The sequence below is a fragment of the Tamandua tetradactyla genome, chromosome 5, assembly GCF_023851605.1.
Source record: "Tamandua tetradactyla isolate mTamTet1 chromosome 5, mTamTet1.pri, whole genome shotgun sequence".
NCBI lineage: Eukaryota > Metazoa > Chordata > Mammalia > Pilosa > Myrmecophagidae > Tamandua > Tamandua tetradactyla.
This window is the reverse complement of record NC_135331.1, coordinates 167,316,753-167,341,352: the sequence shown is the minus strand read 5'-3', so window position 1 is coordinate 167,341,352 and position 24,600 is coordinate 167,316,753. Positions and strand designations below refer to the sequence as shown.

General features: G+C 40.8%; 1 protein-coding gene across 6 annotated transcripts in view; it reads right to left on the bottom strand.

Annotated features, from left to right (window-relative positions):
* Nucleotides 1-24,600, bottom strand: part of ARMC2 (armadillo repeat containing 2) — a 143,838-nt gene that overhangs the window by 93,714 nt on the left and 25,524 nt on the right. For all 6 annotated transcript variants that reach the window (XR_013176332.1, XM_077162592.1, XM_077162591.1 and 3 more), the window contains exons 5-6: nt 17,843-18,050; nt 3,927-4,003 (exon numbers count right to left, since the gene is read on the bottom strand). Coding sequence is in view for 5 of the 6 variants with exons in the window: in XM_077162592.1 (XP_077018707.1) it covers nt 3,927-4,003; nt 17,843-18,050 (285 nt within the window). In the remaining variant the exon portion in view is untranslated. The remainder of the gene's footprint in view (nt 1-3,926; nt 4,004-17,842; nt 18,051-24,600) is intronic.

Below are 24,600 nucleotides of genomic sequence, written 5' to 3'. Positions count from 1 at the left end.
CCCAGTTCCTTGTCCTCTATGAGCCTCAGTTTCCCCAGCAGTAAAACAGAGGCTAGAATATTTGCCTTTAGGGTTATGCAAATTAAGAGACATGATATAGCTGAAGCTCTGAGTCAAGTGTCTAGCATCTAGCAACATTCAATAAATGTTAATTTTATTTCCATGATTAAAAAAACAACAGGTAATCACTGAAGTGTATGGCAGCTATGTTATCTTACCAAATCATCAAGAAAAGAAGCCACATGGAAGGTTAGCCTCAGAAGAGCGACAGCTGCTATCAACTGTGTAATTTAGATGTGGCAGGAATACATTTAAACTCTGTAACAACACTATGAGGAGATGCTCCTTTAGTCCCCATTTTGCAGATGATAAAAATGGGACCCAGGAGTGGTAAGTGAGCTGACCGAGGTCACATAACTCCACAGTTTTTGCACTTGACCTCCATGCCATACCACCCTGCAGCCAACCAGCAGACGAAAAGATGTCTGGGGGTAATGCAGATCATACCCAACACTGCAAATCATGATTACATTTCACACAGGCGACATCTCAAAATCTCCAACACTGATGATGGAGCTGTGCCAGGGCATCCCCAAGCAGGGTTAGAAACAGATTCCTCGGCCTCCTTCTCTGAAGCTCACCCTCAAGGCTCTCACCCAGCACCTAGTTGATAACGTTCAGGGAGCCCATGCCTCACAGGGGGACGTGACACCAACGGAGGTCTCCACAGCGGGTACCTGGATCCCAAACACGTCACAGGAGTCAGAAGTCCCAGGAGCAATCAGAGGGTTCAGCCGAGAACAAACAGGAAAGGGTGTGTGCCCTGAATATTTTCAGATTCTTTTTCATAAAAAGAAAAAGGACAAGCTGACCAGGGAGGTACTGGAAGCAAGGTACTGGAACCTGCTAGCACAGGTTCTAGGTGTGACTCCTAGTTGAGCCTCTAAGAAGCTGGATGACTTTTGGGCAAGCTGCCCTAGTTGTCCTCTGTAAAATGGACTAACATGCATTCTCTCTAAGCATTGGGTTTACGGGTTTAACTTCTTACCTGCATGCTTCTGTATTTTCCAAAACCTCTAAAACCTCTGCATTATTCTTGACAAGAAAAAAGATATATACAAAATACATATTTGTGCTAGTAAATATGCATTGGAAATATGACTGTTCAGATATTCTTGATAGGTTAAAAGGAAATTCTCTGTAACAAGGAATTCAATACAGTTCCTTCTAGAATATCTGTAGAAATAGGAGAGAATCCCACAGATAAACTATCATGGCATATTTTAAAAATTTCAGTTGAATTCAGAGATGTCTGAAATGAATCTTCAAAACCATCAACTGAGAAATTTCCCAACCTCACCGTGATGATGTCAGCCAGGAGAAGCAGGGGAGCTATAGAATCTACCTATCCCACCCCCGGGCCTTCCCCTCATGTACTCTATGCTGGAAACGGCCCCTCTCAGCTGCAGCAAGCCCAGGCTTGCCTTTTCATCACACCTCCTGGATATCAAGAGGCTGGTGCACGCTGGGCATCTAAGAGCTCTCCAGCCACAAAAGGAAATAAAAGGAGTTGTTAACAAAGCTGTAAAACGTTTAGATACTGTGAATAGTTTTAATAGCAAGGTTTCAGATAATCTATCTCAGCCTTAAGCAAGAATTTACCATAAAGCACTAAATTGAATTGTCTTTAGGCAAAAGCTGTCCAGTATCAGTACAGTTTCACAATCCTTCATCCAAAGTCTTCAAGGCCAGACGAGTCAGGAGATTCAGAAATTTTTTTTGGATTTTGGAAATATGATATGGCATGCATCCTGCCTATTTCATACTACTTTGGGGAGGGTTTTACAGGGCAGCAAAATACATGAATAGTCCACACTGGCAAATAACTGACCTCCCATCAGCTCAGGTTTCAGGTTTGAAAAATCTTTCAATTTTCAAAGCTTTGGAGATCTCAGAACTACAGATAAAGGATTGCATGCCACCATCTCTATCTTTCAAGCCATCACTTTCCTGAAGCTGCCTCAACATTGATAAACTATAGGTACAGATTTTAAAAGTAAACATGAATATTCGAGTTAACTAATTCGAGATAACTAACATATTCAAAGTCTAAAGTACGTTAATAAAATCTATATATACACCAAGGCGGAAAAAGTCAGAGATGATGAACTAGAAAAAATAATTTAATCAATCTAATAAAAATTTTCATGTCATACTTAAATTTATTAGAAACAGACTTCAATCCCCATAAGTTAAAATCAGCATTTTTACCTTCTATGCAACATGCTCTTTAAAACAATAGCCCTACAAGAAATCATGATTATCAACCAGTTTCTCAGTGCAAACGAAATACTAACTTGTTCATCTCAGGAAAAGCTGAATTACAGTATAAGTCAGAAATCACAGAATAGTTTATTTAACCCTGAGAAAGGAAAGCGCCCCACCCCCACCCCCAGATCCTGAATGTTTCGGAGGCTTGTTTTTTCCCTCAGAACAGAAGCTAGCCAGACACTGTGGTTTAAGGGTTTGATTTCCACCCTCTCCCAGGAAAGCCCGTGTATGCAGCTGTGTCTGCCCGCAGGCTTTTCACATCCACCCACTCCTCACCTCCCCCCATCTCTGCTCTCAAAAATTCCCTTCAACACCAACCCTGAGTTCCTCTAGAAACCCTGAGTTGATCTAGAAACCGAAGCTTAGACTCGTACAATTATTTTGTAAGATCCACAAAAATAGGAAAGTGTACCTTAGTCTTGAGCAACAGCCTAATATTTTGGAAAGCACTTTCATCTAGGTTCAGCATTTGCTAAATACGAAAATTATGATTCAACAGGAAACTGAGTAAGTTAAACAAAATTTCAGCAAGTTTTCGGAGATTTTGCTGCCTCAGTAGTTCTAGTTCTTAATCACAGCTTTGAATTCTGGACACAAAAACTTGACACAATGTTAAGTGCCTGATTTTTTTAGCATGTAAATGTAAAAGTACCATCCTTAGCTACAATGCTGACTCAGAAATCTAAGATTTTCCTGAGTACTACAGGAATTCCCATTTGCCCCCCAAAATCAATTTATTTGATAAATTAGATTTGAAGATAAAATATATTTAAAACTTAATATTAGTTTGGCTTCATACAATTTTCCCCTTTGTTAGAATTTTGAACTATTTCAAGCATATAAAGTATGAAGGGTGCAAGAAACTCACCACTGGTTGGTCAAATATTAACATGTCATATTTTTATCCCTCCCACTTATTTTAAAGAAAGTAAACAGTACAGATAAAACTCTGTGTACCTCTCCACCACTGTTTCCTTTCCCCCTCTTCTCTCCAGGAGTAGCTTTAGTTCTAAATAAGGCGGTTATAATTACTATGTTGATTTTGCATGATTACCATATAAATATGTATCCATAAACAATGTCATTGTGTTCACACAATTTACTTTTTTTTTTACCCAACTTGCACTCATACTTATTTCACTCAATCTGGTAAACATATACTCCAGTTCATTTTCTAACTGCTATAATCTATTGCATAAATACATTTTGTACCATTTCTAGCCTGTGATTTATACCATTATATATTTTCTCATTTAAACAGTTTAAGGCCTAAAAGCACTATCTTAATACAGTGAACATGGTTTCATTTAAGTGAGTAACTATTTGGAATTCATGCCACTCTCTGCAACTTTCCAAATGCTTCTACAAAATAACTTCTGTAAAACCGTGCTGACTGCGGTCTACAGACCCGAGAGGTAAAGAATGGTAAGATTGTTTCAGAAATAAAACAAATTTCAAAACCAAGTGTTGATCCGTGACCAAGCTGGGACAAAGTTCGTGAGGATTCCAAACATCCAGCCAACACGAGAGACAATTTCACTGTAAACGCTCGTGGCTGTGAGGAGGGTGGGGCCCTCTAAGAAAGGGCAGCTCACCTGCTCGGGCTTCCAGCTCACTCGGGTCCCAGCTGCTGGGGCAGGGCACGGGCCCCGCAGGCCTCTTCCCTGGGTCCCTAGGAGGAAGGGGAATACACAAAAGACTCAGCACAAAAACCAAAGCCTTTGTCTTCCTGCAAATGTTGAATCTGCTATGGACTCATTCTGAAGAAGCCATAGAAAACTGTTTATATAATGGGATTTACTCTATATCCTGTTCCATCAACCTCTGATTTCCAACCAAGATTTATTTTTTAAAAACCAGTGAGATTTGCTTAACAATATGAAATATATCTACTAGAAACAACAAAAAATGAATCCAAAGCTTACGCTGCAAATAAAAAGAAAAAAAAAATTGATGAGGATATATGCCACAAGAGGTCGCTATTACAATAAGAAAGAACTCTGGAATGCTGAATCCCAGAAACCTAGGATTAGAGAGACTTCCTCTCTGCAAACTAGGAAACTGTGTTCCAAACAGGTTAGAGGTGCCCACGGCCACAGAGCAGGGGCGTACCTAGAACTCAGGTCGGACCCTGAATTTCCAATTCAATCCTCTCTCCACTACAACACAATAGGGCTTGCTTCCAATAATTTTTTTAATTGAAAACAATGGTTCTGTAAAAATGTTTTATTATTTCAAATATGTTTAAGACAAATTGAAAGTAAAAACATTCAGAAGTTCCAGATGACAACTATTTTTGTGTCCCAAATAAAAGAGTGGTAGCTGGTAGGATTATAAGCCTGGGTTATTTTTAAGTTATGTTTAGTGGAGAAACCATTGGCTGAAGGATACTTTTCTTTAGCTACAGTTGACACTTAAAAGTGCTTACTTTAGAATTTCTGTACAAAATTCTTAGGTAAAAAACCCTTAGCAAACAAGAGCGCAAATTCTACCAAAAAAAATTCTTTTTGCCTTCAAATACAATATTTGCTTCAAAAGTCACCAAGAATGCATATACATGTGGTTAGGGTAGCCTGTGAACATCTACCTATGTGCCTGCTGCTCCTGCTCCCTGTTGGGTGAGACCCCTCGGGAGTGCTCAGACCTGTGTTTTGGTCCTTGCCCTTTACTAATGCCCCAAGGACTAGCGCCTCCAAAAATCACATTTTCTCTAAACATGTCCTTTTTTGGCACTTAACACTTACTTTTATCATTAAATACAGAAACAATCTAATTAGACATCTTTGGAAGATGAGCTTGATTGTTTCTGCTCTGAAACAACGGCTTTATCTTTATATGTAATGAAAACATCAACCCTATGGCAAAACATCCCTAGCCAAACAAGCAGAGAATCTGGGGATCCTCTCTCTACACCCTCAGTGTTGAGATTCAAATTTTGCAGATCTCAAAGAAGACAGAAATAAAAGAAATCAACCCTGTAAAATGCCAAAAGTTCACCAGAGCAGGAGGCCAAGGAAGTTCCCATATTTATCACTTCTACCGATAAAAAGAAAGTTCGTCAATGACACAGAGGCAAGGCATGCTTCTCAATATACACACCTGTCCTAAACAACTATTGAAATCAAGCAAGATCATTTTTAACTAATGACCTTCCATCTAAATTTGCTGATCCATCCTCCCTGAGGTCATGGCCAATAATGAGATTGTCTCCGTAAGTATCACATGTGTGTACCCCCACTTACGGGGGGGGAGGGGAAAGGATCCTTCTTATCATATACAAAAGCTCAGCAGTGCTAGGTTCTGCCACTTCTCAAGAAATATAAAAAGGATTAGCTACTGCTTTGTCTGTTCATCATGGTGCAATGGCTGAATGTGTAAACTCTGCAAATTCCATGTCCAACTGTTTACAGCCATGGGACTTTAAGTAAGTTAGTAAACCTCGTGGCCTTGGCCCACTCATTTTAAAATGAGGGCACTGCCTACATTTAGTACAGCCACTGCACATGTAAAGTACTTAATAAATGGTCAACATCATATTCTCTTTTCTCCTGAGTCCACAAATATCTAGTAAGCACCTGTCTGGGCAGTTCGGTGCTGGATATTACTAGGATGAAGAACACAAAAGGTATTGGCTAAAAAAAAAAATCTTAAAATCAGCTCTACTTTGAGGAAATAAGGAACTTTCTTTTAATGGAAGATTCCAAAAGAGTCTCTCATCAAGAGCTAAAATGCAAAACTCAGCAGAACACAAGAACTAGAGGGATGCTGAGAAGGAAGTATTTAGTGAGAGAAAGGAGTGGGCCACTAAGTGGGCTTTGAAAGAATGAAGAGTTGGACCAGCATATGATCAGCAGGTAACAGGAGTGACGGTAAAGAGGGGCCAGAGGCGTGGGACACTTGGGGCGGAGGATTTTCACACAGGGGTGCAAGACAGGAATAGAGGGTTCCTTCTGGGCAATACTGGCAACAGCTGCCTGAAACACTAGGTTGAATGGATGGACTCAATGGGTAATTGTCATACATTCTTAAACTGGGAAATGATGGGATTTCAGGTTATGCAGTGATAAGAGAATTTAGGAGACTTGGAGAGAAGTAATGTGGACTAATTCTTTGAGAGTGACAGTAGAACTGACCTAATTCAAGAGATTCTATAAATGATAAACTGATAGGATTTAGTAGTTGATTTCAAGCAGAGAAAAGAATAATGTAGACTTGGAGGAACAGGCTAGCAGGGTTGGCATTGACAGAAATAAGGAGATCAGTTTGAGGGGTAAGGAAGTCTGGGTTTTGCCACATGGACTGTCTGATGGAAAATGGAGCATCTACAAAGGAGATGTAGAAATCAGGACAAGAGTTCAGTTAAAGATCAAAGTGAAGCAGAAGTACTAGACAGTATCAGAACAGGGACTGACTCAAAGATCAGAGACTCTAGACAAGGCCTTGTCAGGTTCTCATGGGTAAAGGACAAAGAAGGAAAAAGGTGGAGTCTGAAAGAAGAAGAGAAATAAAATATGCTCTCATGCAGTCCAAGTCTGTTGAGAAAGAGGATGTGGTCACAGATCAAAGAAGATGAGGACTGAGGAACTGTCCAATCTGGCTGAGCAACCTTTACAGGGTTTCCATGGAACAGTACAGCTTGGGGGTCCTACAGGAAGAGTGAGTAGGGAAGAAAGAGAGGCATCAAGAAAAGAAAATTCCTCTAAAGTATGCTAAAGAAGAGGGAAAAATAGATGGCCTCATACTCAACAGAAATCTGTCTCCCTGTAACTTCTACCCACTGGTCTCCAACTCCAGTTGGAGTCTTTTAAAGCAAATATTTATCCTTATTCCTCTTGGAAGTCCTTTGGATATTTAAAAATATATTGCTAGTCACTTTAAATCTTCCATGACTTAAATCTCATGTATAACTCTACCGTCTATTAGCTGAGTGACCTGGAGTAAGTTTTTTAACCTCAGCTTTGGTTTCCTCACTCCCTTATAAAAGGGGGGTGGTAAATAAGAGTACTTCCAATGCAAGGTGGTGGTAAGGATTATGTGCTAGGTGTAATTGCTTAGTATAGTTCTGGGCACATAAGAAGTACTCAAACATTTACTACTATTGCTGCTGCTTTCATCACTGATGTCATTAGCCAATTTCCAGTCCCTCCAACAATCCCTCATATGCTATGGTCTTAAATCTCTTTGACAACCTGTTCAGTTACTCTGAGTCAATATCAATTTGTCTGAATCTCTTTTAAAGTCTGGAACCCAGCATGGCCCTAAAGGTATGACCTGAGATGCAAAGAGGAAATGAACAGTTCTGTAATCATCAAAAAATGAGCAGTTTTGGAGGTTACATCACAGTGTTCATCAATCCTTGTCTTTTCTTGCACAAGCAGTTAAGGCAGATTTCCTTATGTATGTTAGACCCTTCCTCACTCATATTAAATTTCAGAGTATTATATTTGGCAGAGGACTCCTGCCTAGCAGATGTTTTTAGATCTTGATTCAGTCATCTAGCATACTTGTTCTTCTTCCCAGCTTCCTGCTCTTCTTCCCAGCTTCCTGCTCCATGATACTGAAGACTAGGATTAGACTTTTTTTTTTTTTTTTTTTTTTGCATGGGCAGGCACCGGGAATCGAACCCGGGTTTCCGGCAAGGCAGGCAAGGACTCTGACTGCTGTATGATAAGATTTTTACAATGATTTTTGATGTATTCAAAATAAAGCATATCCAGAAATTATTTCTTAAAGCTCTTCTGCAAAATTCTTCTTAGAGGCAGAATAACTCTATTTTATTAGTTAGAATATCTTCACTTTCAAAAACAAAAACTAAGTCAAACTCATTTACACAATGAATGGAATGTATTGGCTCATATAACCCAAAACTCAAGAGCTAAGGGAGGCTTTATCTGGGTGATCTGGGCCCTGGCTCCATCTTCCTGTCATTTTCTCAGCTCTGCCCTTCCCTCTGCTCCATCTGTCATCAGGTTGGAGTTGTTATGGAAGCAAAATGGGAACAGCAATCCCAGGCCTCTCAGGCAGACCATGTGTTTCAGTGTAAAAGCAACCTCTTCTCTTCCCAGCCACTGCACCAATCTACCTTTCACACTGATTGAACAAGCAGAACACACTGCAGTAGCCAAGACGATGCCATACACGAACAAGTTACTGTCCATCCAAGAACTGGTCAACATTGGCAAGGAGGATGTCAGGCAACATCTACTTCTGGGTCATATATACTCCAAAGAAATAAAGTATATATTTTTTCAAAATATTCTAAAATTCAGATCTTTGCTATAAATCAGACAATTCTTCCAATTATTTTGACTAAGGTCTTTAGTCTGGAGTCAATAAAGTTTTTCTGAAGGGCCAGATATTATATAATTTATGCTTTGTCGACCAAGTAACAAAACTGAAGCTATTATGGAGGTACTTCTAAAGCCATTTAAAATGTAACAATTTAAAAACATACAACCCATTCTTAGCTTGTGGGTTCTGATCTGGCTCCTGAACCACAGTTTGCTGACTCCTGCCTTAGAGCAATAACTAAAAAATGTATTAAGAAGACTTAAACGGAAAGATTTGTAATTAAGACAAAAAAATACATTCATTTTTCTTAATAAATAAATATATTTATTTCCATGTTTGGAAAAAGATGAAAGAAATGAAAAGAAAAATTTAAGAATGCTAAAAGAAAATTTTGCAAATTGAGCTAAACTTTTCCTTGCCCTAAGGGGGAAAAACCCTTCATTTCTATAATTAAACCCAAACTGTATACTTTATCAACATAGCAACGTTTTTATTCAAGCCACACGCTACTATTTATAATTACTTCACTTAAACATATTTATCTACCTTGGGATATAACTTAACCAAAATATTATCATTCCTTTCACACGAACATTAAAAACCTGGTAGGAATAGACTGATTAATAGCCAGCATACAGCAAACAGTTTGAACGACAATTAAAATAATTCAGTCTCAACTTATGTACTTTCAAATTTTGTATTTTTGAATGACAATGAATCATTATTTGCCTATTTATCTAAGACGTTCCTTTATCTTTATCAAATACTAGAGAAAAATCACTGACTCAGTCTAATTAAAGAATTGGTACCAATCAGTGAAAATTTACAATATGATTTAATGTCACTTTTTGGTTCTACGTAAGCAAACTTAGCACTAAGACATCCTTTACAGCAGGGGTAAGCAAACTTTTGCATAAAGGGACAGGTAATAAATATTTTAGACTTTACAGACCATGTAGTCTCTGTTGCAATGACTTAATTCTGTCACTGTAGTACCAAAGCAGCCATAGATGATACATAAACCAATGAGTATGTCTGTTTTTCATACTCTTAAAACTGTAGGCTGGCTCTTAGCTTGCTGACTAGAGCCCTGCTTTATAGGTTTAGATACTTTGACTGCAATTTTGGAGGGCCACCACCAGGGGGTGGCAGTTCCTTCATCACTTCTTCATGGCCTGGATACACAGTTTCCAGGCAGAATCACACTCTTAATAACTAACCTTATAAATAAAACTCTATTTAAACAGTCAATCAAAAATTACAATGAAACTAAAGGACATAATTTTAAAGCACTGTTCATAAGATCATAATCTTAAGAAAATATTTCAAGGTATCACATTAATGTGTTGGGTTGGGGTCAAAGATTTTTAAATGTTATATATAATACCGCTAACTGGTTGTTATTCAAATTTCATGTAAATAAAACTCAATTAGATATTACTTTGTAGCTAACCATACTTCCCTTAACTTTTACTCCTTAGCTTGAGTAAAAAGCCACAGTTTAATGCTTACCATATCATTCAAAGCTCCACAGTCTCAAGGCACTCCACATGAAAATCCCTTGAAACTTCTCATTGCTGCAGCTACAAGTACTTCAGGGCAGGGAATAATCCCTGCAACCACCCTCTACCACTGTGTGTCACTGTTGTAACCGATCCTGCATAGGTTTCCAGTCTCTGCTTTCCACCCCTAATGCCCTAGTGCTGTGTTCCAGCTCACAAATTACCATCTCTCACCAGAACTGCTGCAACAATCTCCAAACGGTCTTCTTTGTCCCAGGATCTCCCCTTTCCAACCATCCCTCACATTGCTGCCAGACTGAGCCATTGTCCTGAGGAAAACTTATTAGTGGCTTCCCCATATATAAACACTAAACTCATTCTTGGGAGTTGTGTTAAGAGCCATCCACCACGTGTCCCTAACCTTCTCTTCCAGCTGCACGGCTCAGCTCTCTGACCTCAGAGCCCTAATGCTCCAGCTACGCCAGGCCACTGCCTTTCCTTGAACCTGTCACTGACATATTCACTCTCAGCCCCCCCCCCCCCCCCACAAACTGCTCCTTCTGCCAAGAACACGATTCTCGGTTCTAACTGAAAATCAGACTTCAAGAGATATTTCAAATCCCATCCTCCCCAGGAAGCCTTGCCCAGCCCTCAAGTCAGATTTAACTGCTCTGACCTCTAAACACCCAGGATGCTTTATTTCAGCCCTCCTTTCATTCCTCCAGCATTAATCATTGAATAGTGCTTCTCAAACTTCTGACTGCATTTGAATCACCTGGAGATCTTGATAAATTGCTGATGCTCATTCAGCAGGTCTGGGATGGGGTGTGAGAGTCTGCATTCCTAACTAGCGCCCAGGTGCCTGGCTGCTACTGGGCCAGGACCACACCTGCGCAGCAGGGAGCCAAACCTTCTTAAGTTCCTGGTAGACAAGGCTCATTTCTCTATCTCCCAAACTTCCTAACAAAGGGCTTTGTTAGCAAACAGAAACTGTTGAACGAGGTGGGCCTCTACAAAATCATGCTGACCAACGCCAGTCCTTTCCTAAAGGAAACGGTTTCTCAGCCAATTAATGCTTAATTATTTAAAAGAATAATGACTTCACTATTTTTGAAAAAATGATGCATTTATTATTTCTTTAATGCCAGGCAATATAAGAAAGTACAAAGAAGATTTAAAATAATCATCCCAGATCCCATCATCCAGAAATAAACATAATTAATATGGGGTGAACATCAATCATGCCTTTTTCTGCATACATTCTGATGAAAAGATAGAAGAATGAGAAGAAAAGAAGGGTGAATAAGAGGGAGGACAAGTAAATGGATACATATAAATGGGCTCATACCATACATGTAATTTCAATTAGTAAGTATTAAACATAAATTTTACTTGAATTTAACAGAAGAAACAGAAATCGAGGTGAAATTGAAGGAACTGTCCAACTTCAGATGAATGGGTCTCCACAAGAGGTATTAGTTTCTAAAAGATTTCTCTAAAGTTAAGAAAAAATAATGAAAAATTAGGATGCTGAAATAATTACTTTTTAACTCTACATTTCAATTTTATATCGTAGCTACTGATCTCAATTCCCTATTATGAAAGTGAAGAAATTAGTACTCAGACTTCCTCCAAGGTATCAGTTTTAGTTATTTGTATTACTATGAGATTATCAAGTTTCTGTTCCGTAACCATAACTTCCAGAGTTGTTCAGTTTTAATTCAATATAAAAACAAAGTCTATACTCACCACAAATCTTTTTACCATAGCTTCCTCATTTTTGAGCTTTGAATTCTGACTCATCATTTTGTTGCCTGGATTTTGTTGTCCGAGAGTTTGCTGGAAAGTGTCTGTGTGCTATACTGCCCAAGTTTGCTCACAATTGAAAATGTCTATCTGCTGCCTTTTTAACTGGCAATAAAATTCTTGGGTTTTATCGTCTTATACTTAGAACTTCACAGGCATTACTTCACTCTCTTCTGGCACTGAGAGCTGCTCCAACCTGCCAGAGGCCAGCTTGCTGTTTTCCCCTTTTATATGACTCACTTGTCCTGACGGATGGCCATAGGATACTTCCTTCCATTCATCCACCCAACCAACAACGATTAATTGAGTGTGTACTAGGGGCACTGGGCAGTGTTCTAGTGGTGAGCACTATTGGAAATATCTTAGTGTGGACTATTCCACATCAAATTTTGTTGAAGTTTGGGTCCCGGACCCTGCACTTCCCCCCCACCCCCCAAAAAATTGTTGGGACATGTGTTCGTCTGAGTTTCAGACTCAAGTTTTTATTTCAGAAAGTTTCCTTATATCTTAATATTTATCCTCGTTCCATTTGTTCTGATCTCTTCCATTCTCGATGGGTTGCTATGAAAATGAAATGTGTAAGCATCGGGCACCGAGTATGCAGTGAGCTTGTGCGGGGGGGGAATAGTAGAGGAGGGGGTTCTCTCCTTCAGGAATGCATGTTCAGGCCTTCCCACCCGTCTCAATCTCTAGAATCATTTTTATACCTTTGTTCTTATTCATTTTTTGTCTGCTATCCTCTAACCTGTCCACCATGTCTCATTGTAGTTTCACCTGTTTTATTCAATTGCTAATGTGGCTTTCCTCCTTATGTGTATACATTTCTCTTTCATTTCTTTTTTGAGAACTGTAGGTTAGCTTTTCATCTCCTTATGTGGGTTTATAATCTCTAATCTGAGTTCTTGTAACCCAAAGAAGAGTTATGTTTTTCTTTCTTTTTTTACGAGAGTGAGCAATTATTTACAATTTATTTGTGATTATCAAAAAATGTTTTATTACTTCCTTGTTTTGGGAGGGTAATTCCTTCTGTAATCCATTTTCTTCATCTTTTCTTCATGCTCTTAACATATTTATGCCCAAATCCTGTGTTAGTTCTTGTTCTCATATTATTTATTCTTTAAACAGAGCCTTTATTTGTTGAAGAATCACCCACAGAGGGAGAGACCTGGGATACCATGCATCTTCAACTTCAGTTCATTTTCTTAATATCCTCTCACCAAATCTGTTGATTTTCTTGACCCAGGAGCCTGTGTTCCCTCAGTTTGTGTGCTACCGGGTGCAGCAACTCAGAGAAAAGTTCTTTTATGGGATGAGATCCTTGACTTCTAATGTCTCGACACCCCCCTCCCTCCCACACAAACTAGCTGGCTCACAGGTAATGGGGAGAGAGTGTCACCCGCAGCTCCATCCCCCAATGACTGCAGGATTTTGATCTCAAAGGGGGTCTTTCTAGGGGCATCCCCCAATTCTTGTTCTCTCACAGACTGCCCACATCCTTACATCTTCTTTAAGTAAAGATTGTTGGATACACCTTCCTAAATTAAGAGACTCACTTATAATGAAATCAGTTTCCTGCTCAAAGTCTGAGGAGGGATGTGTCTGCACTCAATTAGCCCTTGTTTTCATCCTTACTTTATAGAGTTGGCAGCTTAACAGTTTAAGGCTCTTTTGTCTGCAATGGTTCCAAGTGATACAAACCTAATGCAAAGCAATGCAAGTTGCTTTGGTCAACTAAAGGGAAGGAAAGAAGGGAGGGACAAAGGCAGAGAGGAAGGACGAGGGAGAAAGAGAGAGGATGTAAGAGAGATGAAAGGAAGGAAGGAAGGATGGGAAGGAGGGAGAGAGGCTGAGGGAGAAAGAGGAATAAACTGGCTCACATAACCGGGCAGTCTGGAGTGGAAATGGTGGCTTCAGGTATGGCTGGGTTCAGAGATGTATGTATACACTATGATTGAAACTGGCACTACCGCCATTCCTCATCTTTGCTTGTTTATACATCACTTTCCTCTCAGAGTCTCTCACCATGAAGCACAAGGTCAGCTGCAAAAGCTACAACATCTTTACAACTTATGAATTTGGAGAAAGTGCCCTTTCTCCAAAGGCGCAGGCCAAATCCCAGGGGGGAATTTCCATGGCCTGGCGCGGCACACATGCTCATCTCGGAATCTACTGCTCTGGCTGGTAGGTTGGAAAGCTCCTGTGGCCACCCCAGGAAAGGGGGTGTGGGGGAGCAGGATCAGCCCCCCTCCCAACATGGGCTGAGCAGGATTAATTATATGATGGTTGAGAGCTTGTTCTGCAAAAGCAAGTATGCTAGCCAGAGAAAATAACAAGCCGATAATGCAGCATAGGTGTGCTTCGTGTTTTGTAGTTTAGTTTCATCAGTGAAATTTATTTCACGTTTTTCATCCTTTGTTGCTTTCATTTGGTTTCTGCAGAATCCCTTTGCTTTACCATCTTTAGCCAGAAGAGCCTTTTTGTTATTTTGGAATCCAACAACACTAACATGACACAGCACTTGAGAGTTTACAATCATGTACTTTCAAGTCTTGTTAATCAGGCCACAATCTACAGCGGAGGCGGGAGTGAGGGAACACAGTTATCTCCCATTCTGTAGATGAGGAAGCCGTGCTCCTGGAAGCATGAAGATGTACGCCAAAGGTCAAATGGCCAAATTGGATGACTGAGAGAACCGAGCCTAAATCCAGGGATGCCGACACCCAGTGAAGAACTCTTCGCTTTCCACAACAATTAACTGCTTTGGGACCTTCCTCCTAAAGGTCACATTTCCAAATCACAAGCTTGAACACAATTTCCACAGAAAGCTTTAAAACATTTTTAAACTGATACATAAAGAGGTTCATCAGATTGAACCACTGGATGGATGGATGGACGGACACACATTTTTTTTCAACATAATTTTTTAATTTTAACATTTGTTCCTCCTATTATTTATTTTTAATCCATATGTTTTACTCATCTGTCCATTCCATAGATAAAAGGCGCATCAGAGACAAGGTTTTCACAATCACACAGTCACGACAAAAGCTGTATCATTATACAATCATCTTTAAGAAACATGGCTACTGGAACAGAGCTCTACAGTTTCAAGCACTTTCCTCTCGCCTAATACACCTTAAACTAAAAAGGGAATATCTATACAATGTGTAAGAATAACTCCAGGATAACCTCTCGACTCTGCTTGAAATCTCTCAGCCACTGACACTTTATTTTGTCTCATTTCTCTCTTCCCCCTTTCGGTCGAGAAGGTTTGATGCTGAGTCCCAGCTCATTCTAAGATTTCTGTCCCACGTTGCCAGGGAGGTTTATACCCCTGGGAGTCATGTCCCATGTAGAGAGGGGGTGGGTGATGGACACATTTTTTTAATGGCGGTTTTATTATTTTCAAGCCACATGGCAACACAAGTAGAAGAAAATGGAATGTTGCTGAGGAGCAGACCTGCCAAATCTTAAGTGAATCCTTACATGGACGAACAGAGGTAGTCATAATTGGTGTACTGTTTGAAGACACCAGTTCAATAAGTGCTAGAGTGTATTTTCTTTTGGAAAGTTAAGTGGTCTCCCAAGATCTTATTTGCAACGACGTTTTGCCTAGCAAATCCTTTTTCCTTCATAACCAGCATAAAGGTGAACTACAAGCCAGCCCATGTCTGAATTATCTTATATTCTGAATTAAGGGTACAAAAATCACTGAACTAAACTGCTCTTGTCTCCACCCCCTCCCCCTCTCCCCTTGATGAGCACTCAACACGAAGGTGGCTGCTCCCACACTAGACAAGCATGTAAGGAGCATGTGCTCCCTTCCTCTCCCCCTTCCCACGACCTATCCACTCTCTTCCATGCCCTGTGCTGATCTCAAGCCACCTCCTTTCCAAGCTGAGCATTCCCTTCCCTTCATTTGACCAGCCCAAATCAGTGACAAGAGTCATTTTCCACTTAATGGTCTAAAGATGAAGAATGTTAATTGAGGGTAGAGCTTTAGTATCAAAACTGGGAAAATGCCACTACAAAGTAAAGATCATTTCTTGAAATTAGTCACTTAAATGCTTACAAGAAACAATTATCAAACACCCCAGACTGATTCGTAAATGTAATTAATGAAAGAATTGCTAATAGTTTCCATTTTCTCGTTTGTTTTAATCCTATTGCATAAACTTTTCTTTGTCACCACTTCAACAATATTCCATCCAATGATTAAAAGTGGTAAAGATTCATAATTCAAAAATGTTATTGAAAGTTAAACTTGCCAGGGTGTTTTCCAAACCCAACTGAGACACAGTCATTATACTATGCAAAAGCCATCCTAACAATGAAAAAGAAAACAGTTTGTGCTGCTGCCAATGCCTCATAATTTTGGGACAGTCAGGAAGAAGTGCTTCCAGTTCCTAACTTATTTATCCAGTGCTGTTTGTGGGATAAAATACGTAACTGAAAATGCCTCTGCTGGCCCAGACTGAGGAAGACATAATGAACTCTGGCTTGCTAGATTATTCTGTAATATCTGAAGGTTTGCAAAAAAAAAGTTTTGTCTGGCTTTCCCTCATCAACTTTAATTACTATAAGGATGGGTGCAGCAGACAAATGTTTCCTTTTTACTTCAATACTGAAAGAAACACAAGTTTTCCTGCTGCCTTTTATGTTTAAGCTCTGAGGTCCACAGCCTATTCTTATTCACCAACTGGAAAAGATTTGTCTGCAATGGCCAGTTTGATGTTTTGTGCTCAATTCCCAAAGTCCCAATTTGAAGTTGTTCTCTTCCACTTAAGGAGACGTTTCATTTTTCCTTTAATTTAAGAAATGTTCTGAATGCAAAGTGACATTACAAGGGCTAGTAGGTTGCCTAATATAAATTCAATGTGTGACACAATTCAGGCTGTCAGCAGGCAAGGTCAGTTCAGCTAAACCAACAAGCTGCCAACCAACCACTCCAGGGAAAAGTTTTTAGCATGCTACATGTGTACAGCCAAAGCCAGACCTGAAATCTAAAATGAGCACAGCTAGTACTTGGTCTTAAAATGACCCACGGAATTTAATCTTGTTAAGCAAATTTGAACTGGGCAGCTGTCCATAATGACCCAACGGAAAGTCCTAGAAAAATAGCTTTTGCTGAGTGACCCTGCCCAGTCCAAGACCTTCTGCCTATCTTAGCTTCATTACTGGTTGGGACTGGAGAACAGAGTCTACTTTCCCCATCCACCCAGCCCCCCACCCCCACACTCAAACCCCCAACCATTCAAGGCTTCTTCAGTAAAATACCAGGCTGAGAATTCATGTCACCCCACAGTGAACATTTCTTCACACATCCTTAATATGGTAGGAAAACTACTTCTTAAAGAAGCCCTATCTAGGAACATGATATTAAATAAAATAATTCCCATCATTGATTTTATGGGAGATTAGAAGAGGGATGTCATTGATAACTGAAATGTACAGGTATCTCCTATTATAACCACTAGCTTGCAAAATAAATATTTTAATCCAAATTTCTACTGGAGAATGAAATAAATTATGCCCACTCTTTTGCAGACTTTATAACAGTGAATATTTCAAAGGGAAGTAACAGGAGATTCCAGGTCAGGCAAGAATCCCAAATAACACACAACCAGAAGGATTGATCATGACATAACTAAGAGCTGATGGGAATGGTCCAACTACAGCAACTTTTCTTTCAGGACTATCAAAGCAACATTTTTGCAGGTATGAATATGTGTCTTCCTGAGATTCAAATGAGCCATGAGAAGAGCTCTCTCTGACTCATGCACCATTAAGTTAGAATTTGTTTGAATAAAACGGAAAAAGCAAATCAGCCATCTCATAAGATAGAGAACAAACTGGTAAATCACATAGTTATCCTGAACAGCAAATTAAATTAAAAAAAAAAAAATACTGACCCTCCACTTCTGAGATGAGATGGTAAGGATGTTGTCCCTTTAAACAGTTCTTGCTCCTTGATTTCACCAAAGCTGCCACCGTAAGTTAACTGAAGTGGGTGACTCTGGAAGTGGCCAATGGCGTTTGGTTCTGCTAAATAAATCCCATTTATTTTCACCATAGAGTCCCCCATCATAACTGTTTCTTTGGATTTCACTGTCTTCTGTGCTGTAATAACCAAGAAAATGTTTTGTCAAAGTGTTTCTTATTTTAGAAATCATGATCTTTCAATATTGTTTTCAATGTAAGAGTTGATGACTTGAAAATTATATATTACCTATAATAGTCAAGTCTGGAACAGTATGGCCAAAGCCTCCTTGAACAAATACAAGACCTCACCCCATTTCAGGCTTGGCATCATCGATGCAGCAGGTAAAAATGAACAGGAAAATGTTGTATCTTATATTCACGAGCTTAGGATCTACCCAAAGGCAACACTCAAATTTAGGTTTATGAACTATCTAGTCCACTTTAAGCATTTCTGGGTCTCTAGCAAATCTGCTTCCTGAATTTGATCGTTAGTAATTTTTCATCCAGAAAATATTTATTGAGTGTCTCCCTGACGTTAGGCACTGTCCTAGGCACTCGGGACAGAGGTATCAGTGACTACAAATCAAGATCTCTGATCTTATGGGTTATTATGTTACCTCATAAGGCTTATATCCTAATAGGCATAATAAGCAATAAACATAAAAAATAAGCTATATGATATGCTATAAAATATTAAGTGGAAAAAAGGAAAAGTGGTGAGGGTAATGGGGATTGGAAATAGGGGCAGGACGTAATTTTAAATAGATGGTCATGGTAGGACTCCAGGAGGTACATTTGGGGAAAGCCTGGATGTATGTGAGGCATTTGGCCATCAGATGACAAGGGACACTATTTTGAGCAGAGGGAACAGCTGGTGCAGAGGCTCAGAAGCAGGAGAGTGCCTGGGTGCTCAAGGAAGCCAGGAGTGGAGCGTGTGTGGGGAAGAGGATGAGGTGCAATCAGAGGGGCAGGGTAGATTGTGGAGGCCTGACAGGCTACTACCATGCAGTGGAAAAGGGAAGGGCATTAAAACATTTTAAAAGGCTCCAAAGAATGAGATGGAGTTGCAAAAACTTGCAGTCTCTGAACTGAAACATTTAATGCTTTTAAGAATGCAGATTCTTAGAGTTGTAATGCAACACTGTTACCTTTCAGGAAATCCACTTTAGGAACAGCTTATCAACTATGCTATTACTACACTCTAGCACACAATAGAACATTTTGTCAAAGGGGAAGGAGAGTAAACCTCCTATAGCATGGTGGGGAAAAGATGAGCTTCTTATAGAAAAATGCTATTTTGCAAGTTTTTCCAAAATGACTCAAGGTTTCCTTTTCTGCCCTTATTTAGAAACTGACAAATCAATAAAACTAATAATAACAAAACACTTACTCTACTCACCAAGCCACCCACTTTGAAAACACTGAATTTAAAAGCTGAAAAGCACCTTATAAATTGGTTAGTCTAACCCTCATTTTTGGAGATTAGGAAATAGAGAACCTACAGCCTAAGTGGCCCGTCTAAGGTCGCAGAGCTGTTCAGGAGAAAGCCAGACCTGTAGGGGTGGGAAGAGCACAGGCTTTGGAGTCTATCAGACTTGGGTTCAAGTAAAGGTTCTCCAACAAACCAGCTGGGTGACATGGGCAGGCCACTCAACTTTCCTAACACTCACCTTCCTTAGTGGCCCTCATCTCCTATGGATATGGTGAAAATTAAATGATGTGGCCTAGGAAAGTAACTTTTATGAAGCTAGGTCACTCAAATCCTAGAAGTTATTATTATTACTGTAGGATCCCAAGAATCCTAGCTTCTGGTCTAGGACTGTCTCCTCAGCATCACACTACCTTAGGAAGCGTACTACCAAATTATAAAACACCTCCTTTTAGATTACAGAGCAATTTTGGTTTAATCCTACATTTTAGCATTCATTTCATTCATTCATTCACTCTATAAATACTTGATAAGCACCTAATACTAACTGCCAGGCACTGTTCCATGTACTGTTGATCCGGTGGCAAACAAGAAGTCCTGCCATCACACAGCTTGTGTTTTAGAGGGGAGCATGACCATTCTCATAGGAGGAGCTGCACTGCCTCTATCTTCTCAATTTCCACAAACAAGGTTTTCAGTTATTACTACAAGGAAGAGCTGCTCTGGTGCTCACCTTTACTTCTGATGGATGTTCACCATTAAACTGAGCAAGGGAATGTTGCTCTGCCTTTCCCTAGAAAATATCTGCAGCACAGTACACTAATTTTGTAATGGATCCTGGTAAACTTCAAAGGAAACTGCAACCAGTAGTGTTACAACATAGGAATGTTTCAGTCTCAAAGATATTTTTCGATGCCTATTATGTACCAGTCCCTGTTCTAGGCCCTAGGGCTAAAAACACAGACTTGCCACTTACTTTCCTACTCGAGTTGCTAAGTCTAGTGGGGGAGGCAGAGAGGCAGATGTGTCAAGAGATAAATCCAGTACAGTGTGTCTGAGTCAGGTAACCAATGGGTATAGAGAGTGGTCAAGGAAAGCTTCACGGAGAAGGGAGGGCCTGAGAAGCATTGTGAAGGATCAAAAAGAGGCAAACAGTAATTCTAAGGAAAAGAACAAACGCATGGAGGCAGACACAGCGTCAAGGACGTGCAACCCATGCAATCAGACCCTGAGCTTGGTTTAACACTCTACAGTCACTGTCTTGAAATTCTCAAAATTTCTGAACGAAGAGCCCCACATTTTCATTTCATAATGTGGCCACAAATTATATATGGGTCCCACAGAAAGACTTGAAACAGCAAGATGGGTGCATGGAACTGCGAGGAGTTCCACACCGCTGGCGCACAGACTGTGAGGCGCGGGAGGAGAGGTCTGAACAGGGCCTGGAATATCAGGCTGAGGCCAGATCACAGCAGAGTGGTTATACCTGCTAAGGAGTCGGGACTCCATCCCTTCTACAGCCTGCCAAATCTGGCCCACCTCCTATTTATGTACAGCCTGGGAGCTAAGAATGATTTCTATATTTTAAATGATTGAAAAAAATCAAAATAGTAATAACCTTTTGTGATAAGAGACTTTTATAAAAAGTTCCAACTCCAGTGCCCATAAATAAAGATTCACTGGAACACAGCCAAACCCATTCATTTATGCATCCTCTGTGGATGTTGCACACTGTGATGACAGAGTTGAGTGGGTTGGACAGAGACCTTACAGCCTGTGGACCCTAAATATTTACTGTCTGGCCCTTGACAGAAAAAGTTCGCCAATGTCCACACTAGGCCTGTTTCCCTGTGCTGCCCAAGAGACAAATTCCATAGTCGGGTTGGTTTGGGAAATGCTGGGTTAAGTTAAAATTAAACACATTTCTTTGCCATATGGCTTTACCAATACTTCAATATGGTACTGTGCACTGTCAGTCTCCAAGACAGAGAGGGTGTAGGCAGTGTTCTGTAGACTTACTTGGGCACTAATCCTTTTTTCAAATGAAAAGCTATTAATATTTTGCCAAATGTGTTCCCTAGAACTCAGTCTGGCAAACTCCCCTATAGGTATTCACAGAGTGGGTAGGGAGGGAGTTTAGCAAGGGGATGATGCAATCTGATTTTGATTTGCTTCCTGACCTCTTGCCCCTTATGGCACATAGAAAATGATCACTTCTCATGGCCCACTGGGATAAACGGTCAAAAGCCACTGCTCACCTCCATGTCTTGCTTGTCACTTGGGCTTCCCCAGGCTCTGCTGACAGCCCTGAGGGTTGAGGGCCATGGTGTCAGCCACCTGAACCCACCTTTGGGACCCAAGAGAACTGGGGGCACACTTAAGAATTACAGGACAGGAGGGCTGGACGACCAGTGACAAGGCAAGAAGTGATAAAGACCTGGACTGTGGCAGTGGTAGGAGAGGGGAATGCAAACCCAAGAGACAAGCAGCTTGGAGCAGGGAGCTCATGGAGGCCTGAGTGATGGCAAGGACGTCAGGGGTTGGTGAGAAGGTGGAGATAGCACAGAGGCCTCCGCCAGGTTTGAATTACTGGGAAGTATTAGCAACACTGCCACCTCTAGCCAAAAACCCTCTTTGAACCCAAAGCAATGAAACCACTGGCCCTACAGAGATGTCTATACATATCTCTTCCCACTTCTATTTTCTTAGAACAGGAATTCCAAACATGCCACCCCTAGTCCTGCCTGTGGGGCAGCTTTGGCTCCCAATGACTTCACCACTAAGGAACTGATGTGTCCTCTGTCTCAGTGGACAGATGCCTTTACAACATCAGTTACCTAACAAAGGTGGCCTTTTCTAAACAGCAGAAGGACTCTGAAATAAAACCCAGGGAACACCTGTACAAGTGACAACAATTCCAAGGCTGCCAAGCTAAGACATATTTTTTTAAACTGAGCAATGTGTGCTTTTCAAAACAATTACTTCTTGCCATTATTTCTGACAAAGACCTCAGGGATAATATGAAAATGGTGAATGGGGGCAACTGCAAACAGGGTGGATAAAAGAACCTAACTAAAACACGCTTCAGCACAACTCAGAAGTGTGAGGTGGCCCAGTGCTGGGAAATGACAGCTGCAGGCGGTGGCCCCTGTCAGAGTGAGTGCAGCTGAGGGGTTGCAGCCCAGGGGCAGAGACAAGGGGGAGCACAGAGGACGACAAAGGCAGGAAGAACTTCTGCCTCTTCAGTCGCCTTCACATAACTGTGAACAGCTTAGCAAGCAGCGGGGTTCTCCACCGTGAACTACCTCTAAGATTGAGATGCATAAAAATATGTGTGCTGCAGTCAAGCTTGGAAGCAAAAAATGGTAACTGTTTAGAAACCCTCACATCAGTTTTACCATCCCTGCTTATAAGAAGTGACCCTGTTCCTCTATAAGCCTGACACCCAATCCTTCAGGGCTCCTGTCTCATCCTCTCATCTTGTCAAGGACTTGGTTCCTCCAATTACTTCCTCTTTGGTTTAACTTTTGAAAAGTTTCCTGGTGTGATTCTAATGAGCAGCTCTTGTTGAGATCTGCTGTCTAAGAAACAACAGAAAACAAACAGGAATCGTGTCTCTACTGTGCTTACACCCTGCCCTGGCTTTTTATCGCAATCAGATTAAATTCTGGGTCATTTACAAGGGCCCAAGGCCTAGCCTAGCCCTCTGACCTCAGCTCCCTCCACCCTTCCCCTGGAAATGATCTTCCAGGCACTTTGGCCTCTGGCTCCACCATCCAAGCCTGCCCCCATGTTGGCCTCTGAACTTGCTGTACGAGGGGTATTTTTTCCACAATTTTTTACGTGGCTGCTTCCTTCCCATGACCCACATTTCAACTCCAATGTCACCTCCTCAAAGACGCCTTTCTGAGCTAAAGCAGTTTACCCTTGCCAGACACTTCATCCCATTGTCTTATCTTTTTTTACAGCAGTCATCAGAGCCCAAATTACCTTATTTATCTGTCTTCTGATGTATTGACCATCTCCCCTCACTAGACCGTAAGCTCTTTGAGGGCAGGGCTCTTGTCTTTTTTGTCACTACATGTGCTGGCCTAGAATAGAATGGTGCCCAGCACTTTGGAGGGGCTTAATAAATACTTGACACTGACTGTATTAGACAACAAGCAACACAGTCCCCTAAACTAGGACATTAAGGCAAAGCAAGCTGCATAGTTAGATATTCAACTCCAGCACCAAGGTATGACACACACACCACACACTTCTCCCTCTTTGCCTTTTCCTTTCTCATCAGTTCTACCTCTTCATCTCTATCAGGGCCACTAGCTCCACAGCCCACAGGGCCCAGACTGGAAAATGAGTGCACTGGACTGGGGAGATGTGAAGAGCTACAAGGCATGCCCCGTGCTACAGGGGATGGATGCCACCCAGCTCCCATCATTCCCTGGTGGAGCCACCGGTAAAGGGGACCCAGTTGTGCTAAGTTTTCTGATTTCTCACAAGAAGTCATGAATCTAGATTCTCTCCTGAGATCTTCTACTTTTTAAATGTCAGCAATGAATTAAAAGAAAACACTTGTTATGCAAACAAGAACGACCCTCAGGCAGTGGCTTGTAACCTTGGGGAACCATCATCAGCTGTCTCCTCTCTGTGAATGCAAACCAGCCCAGTTCCTCAGTCTTTGTTGACTTGAGGTAGAACCAGTTCTGTCAGCTCTTGATAGCAGGGTTTTCCAATTGTTTTGACTGCACACAAGAAGAAAGGAATTTACAGTGACTCTGAACACATACACCTATATGCCTGAAATAAAATCGCTTGAGCGATACATAGCTGTAGTGTATGCCACATACCCTACTATTTTCCATTATGTTCTATTCTACTTCATTTTTTTTTTTAATTCTGGTTGTGACCCACAATTTGACTGCCATCTCACTAATGGGTTATTTCCTATAGTTTGATAAACTCTGACTTAGGATGGTCCCAATTGTTGGGTGGCTTGCCTTAGAATGAGAGATCTTTTAGAGTTTCTGTTCCCAGATGCAGATTCCCAGCAGCTATTAGGTGGCAGGTGGAAGTCCCATTCAGCTCTTGCTGACATTCACAGAGGCTCAGAAAGGCATTTTTCAAAGACCTAGTGACTATATGAATCTTAAGTATGCCTAAGGAAATCAACAACTTTTTGAACTCTAATTTAAAACCACTTACTTTCCCTATGTGTGAACCCACTCACTAGAAAATATCCTAATATTCTTTTCCTACCAA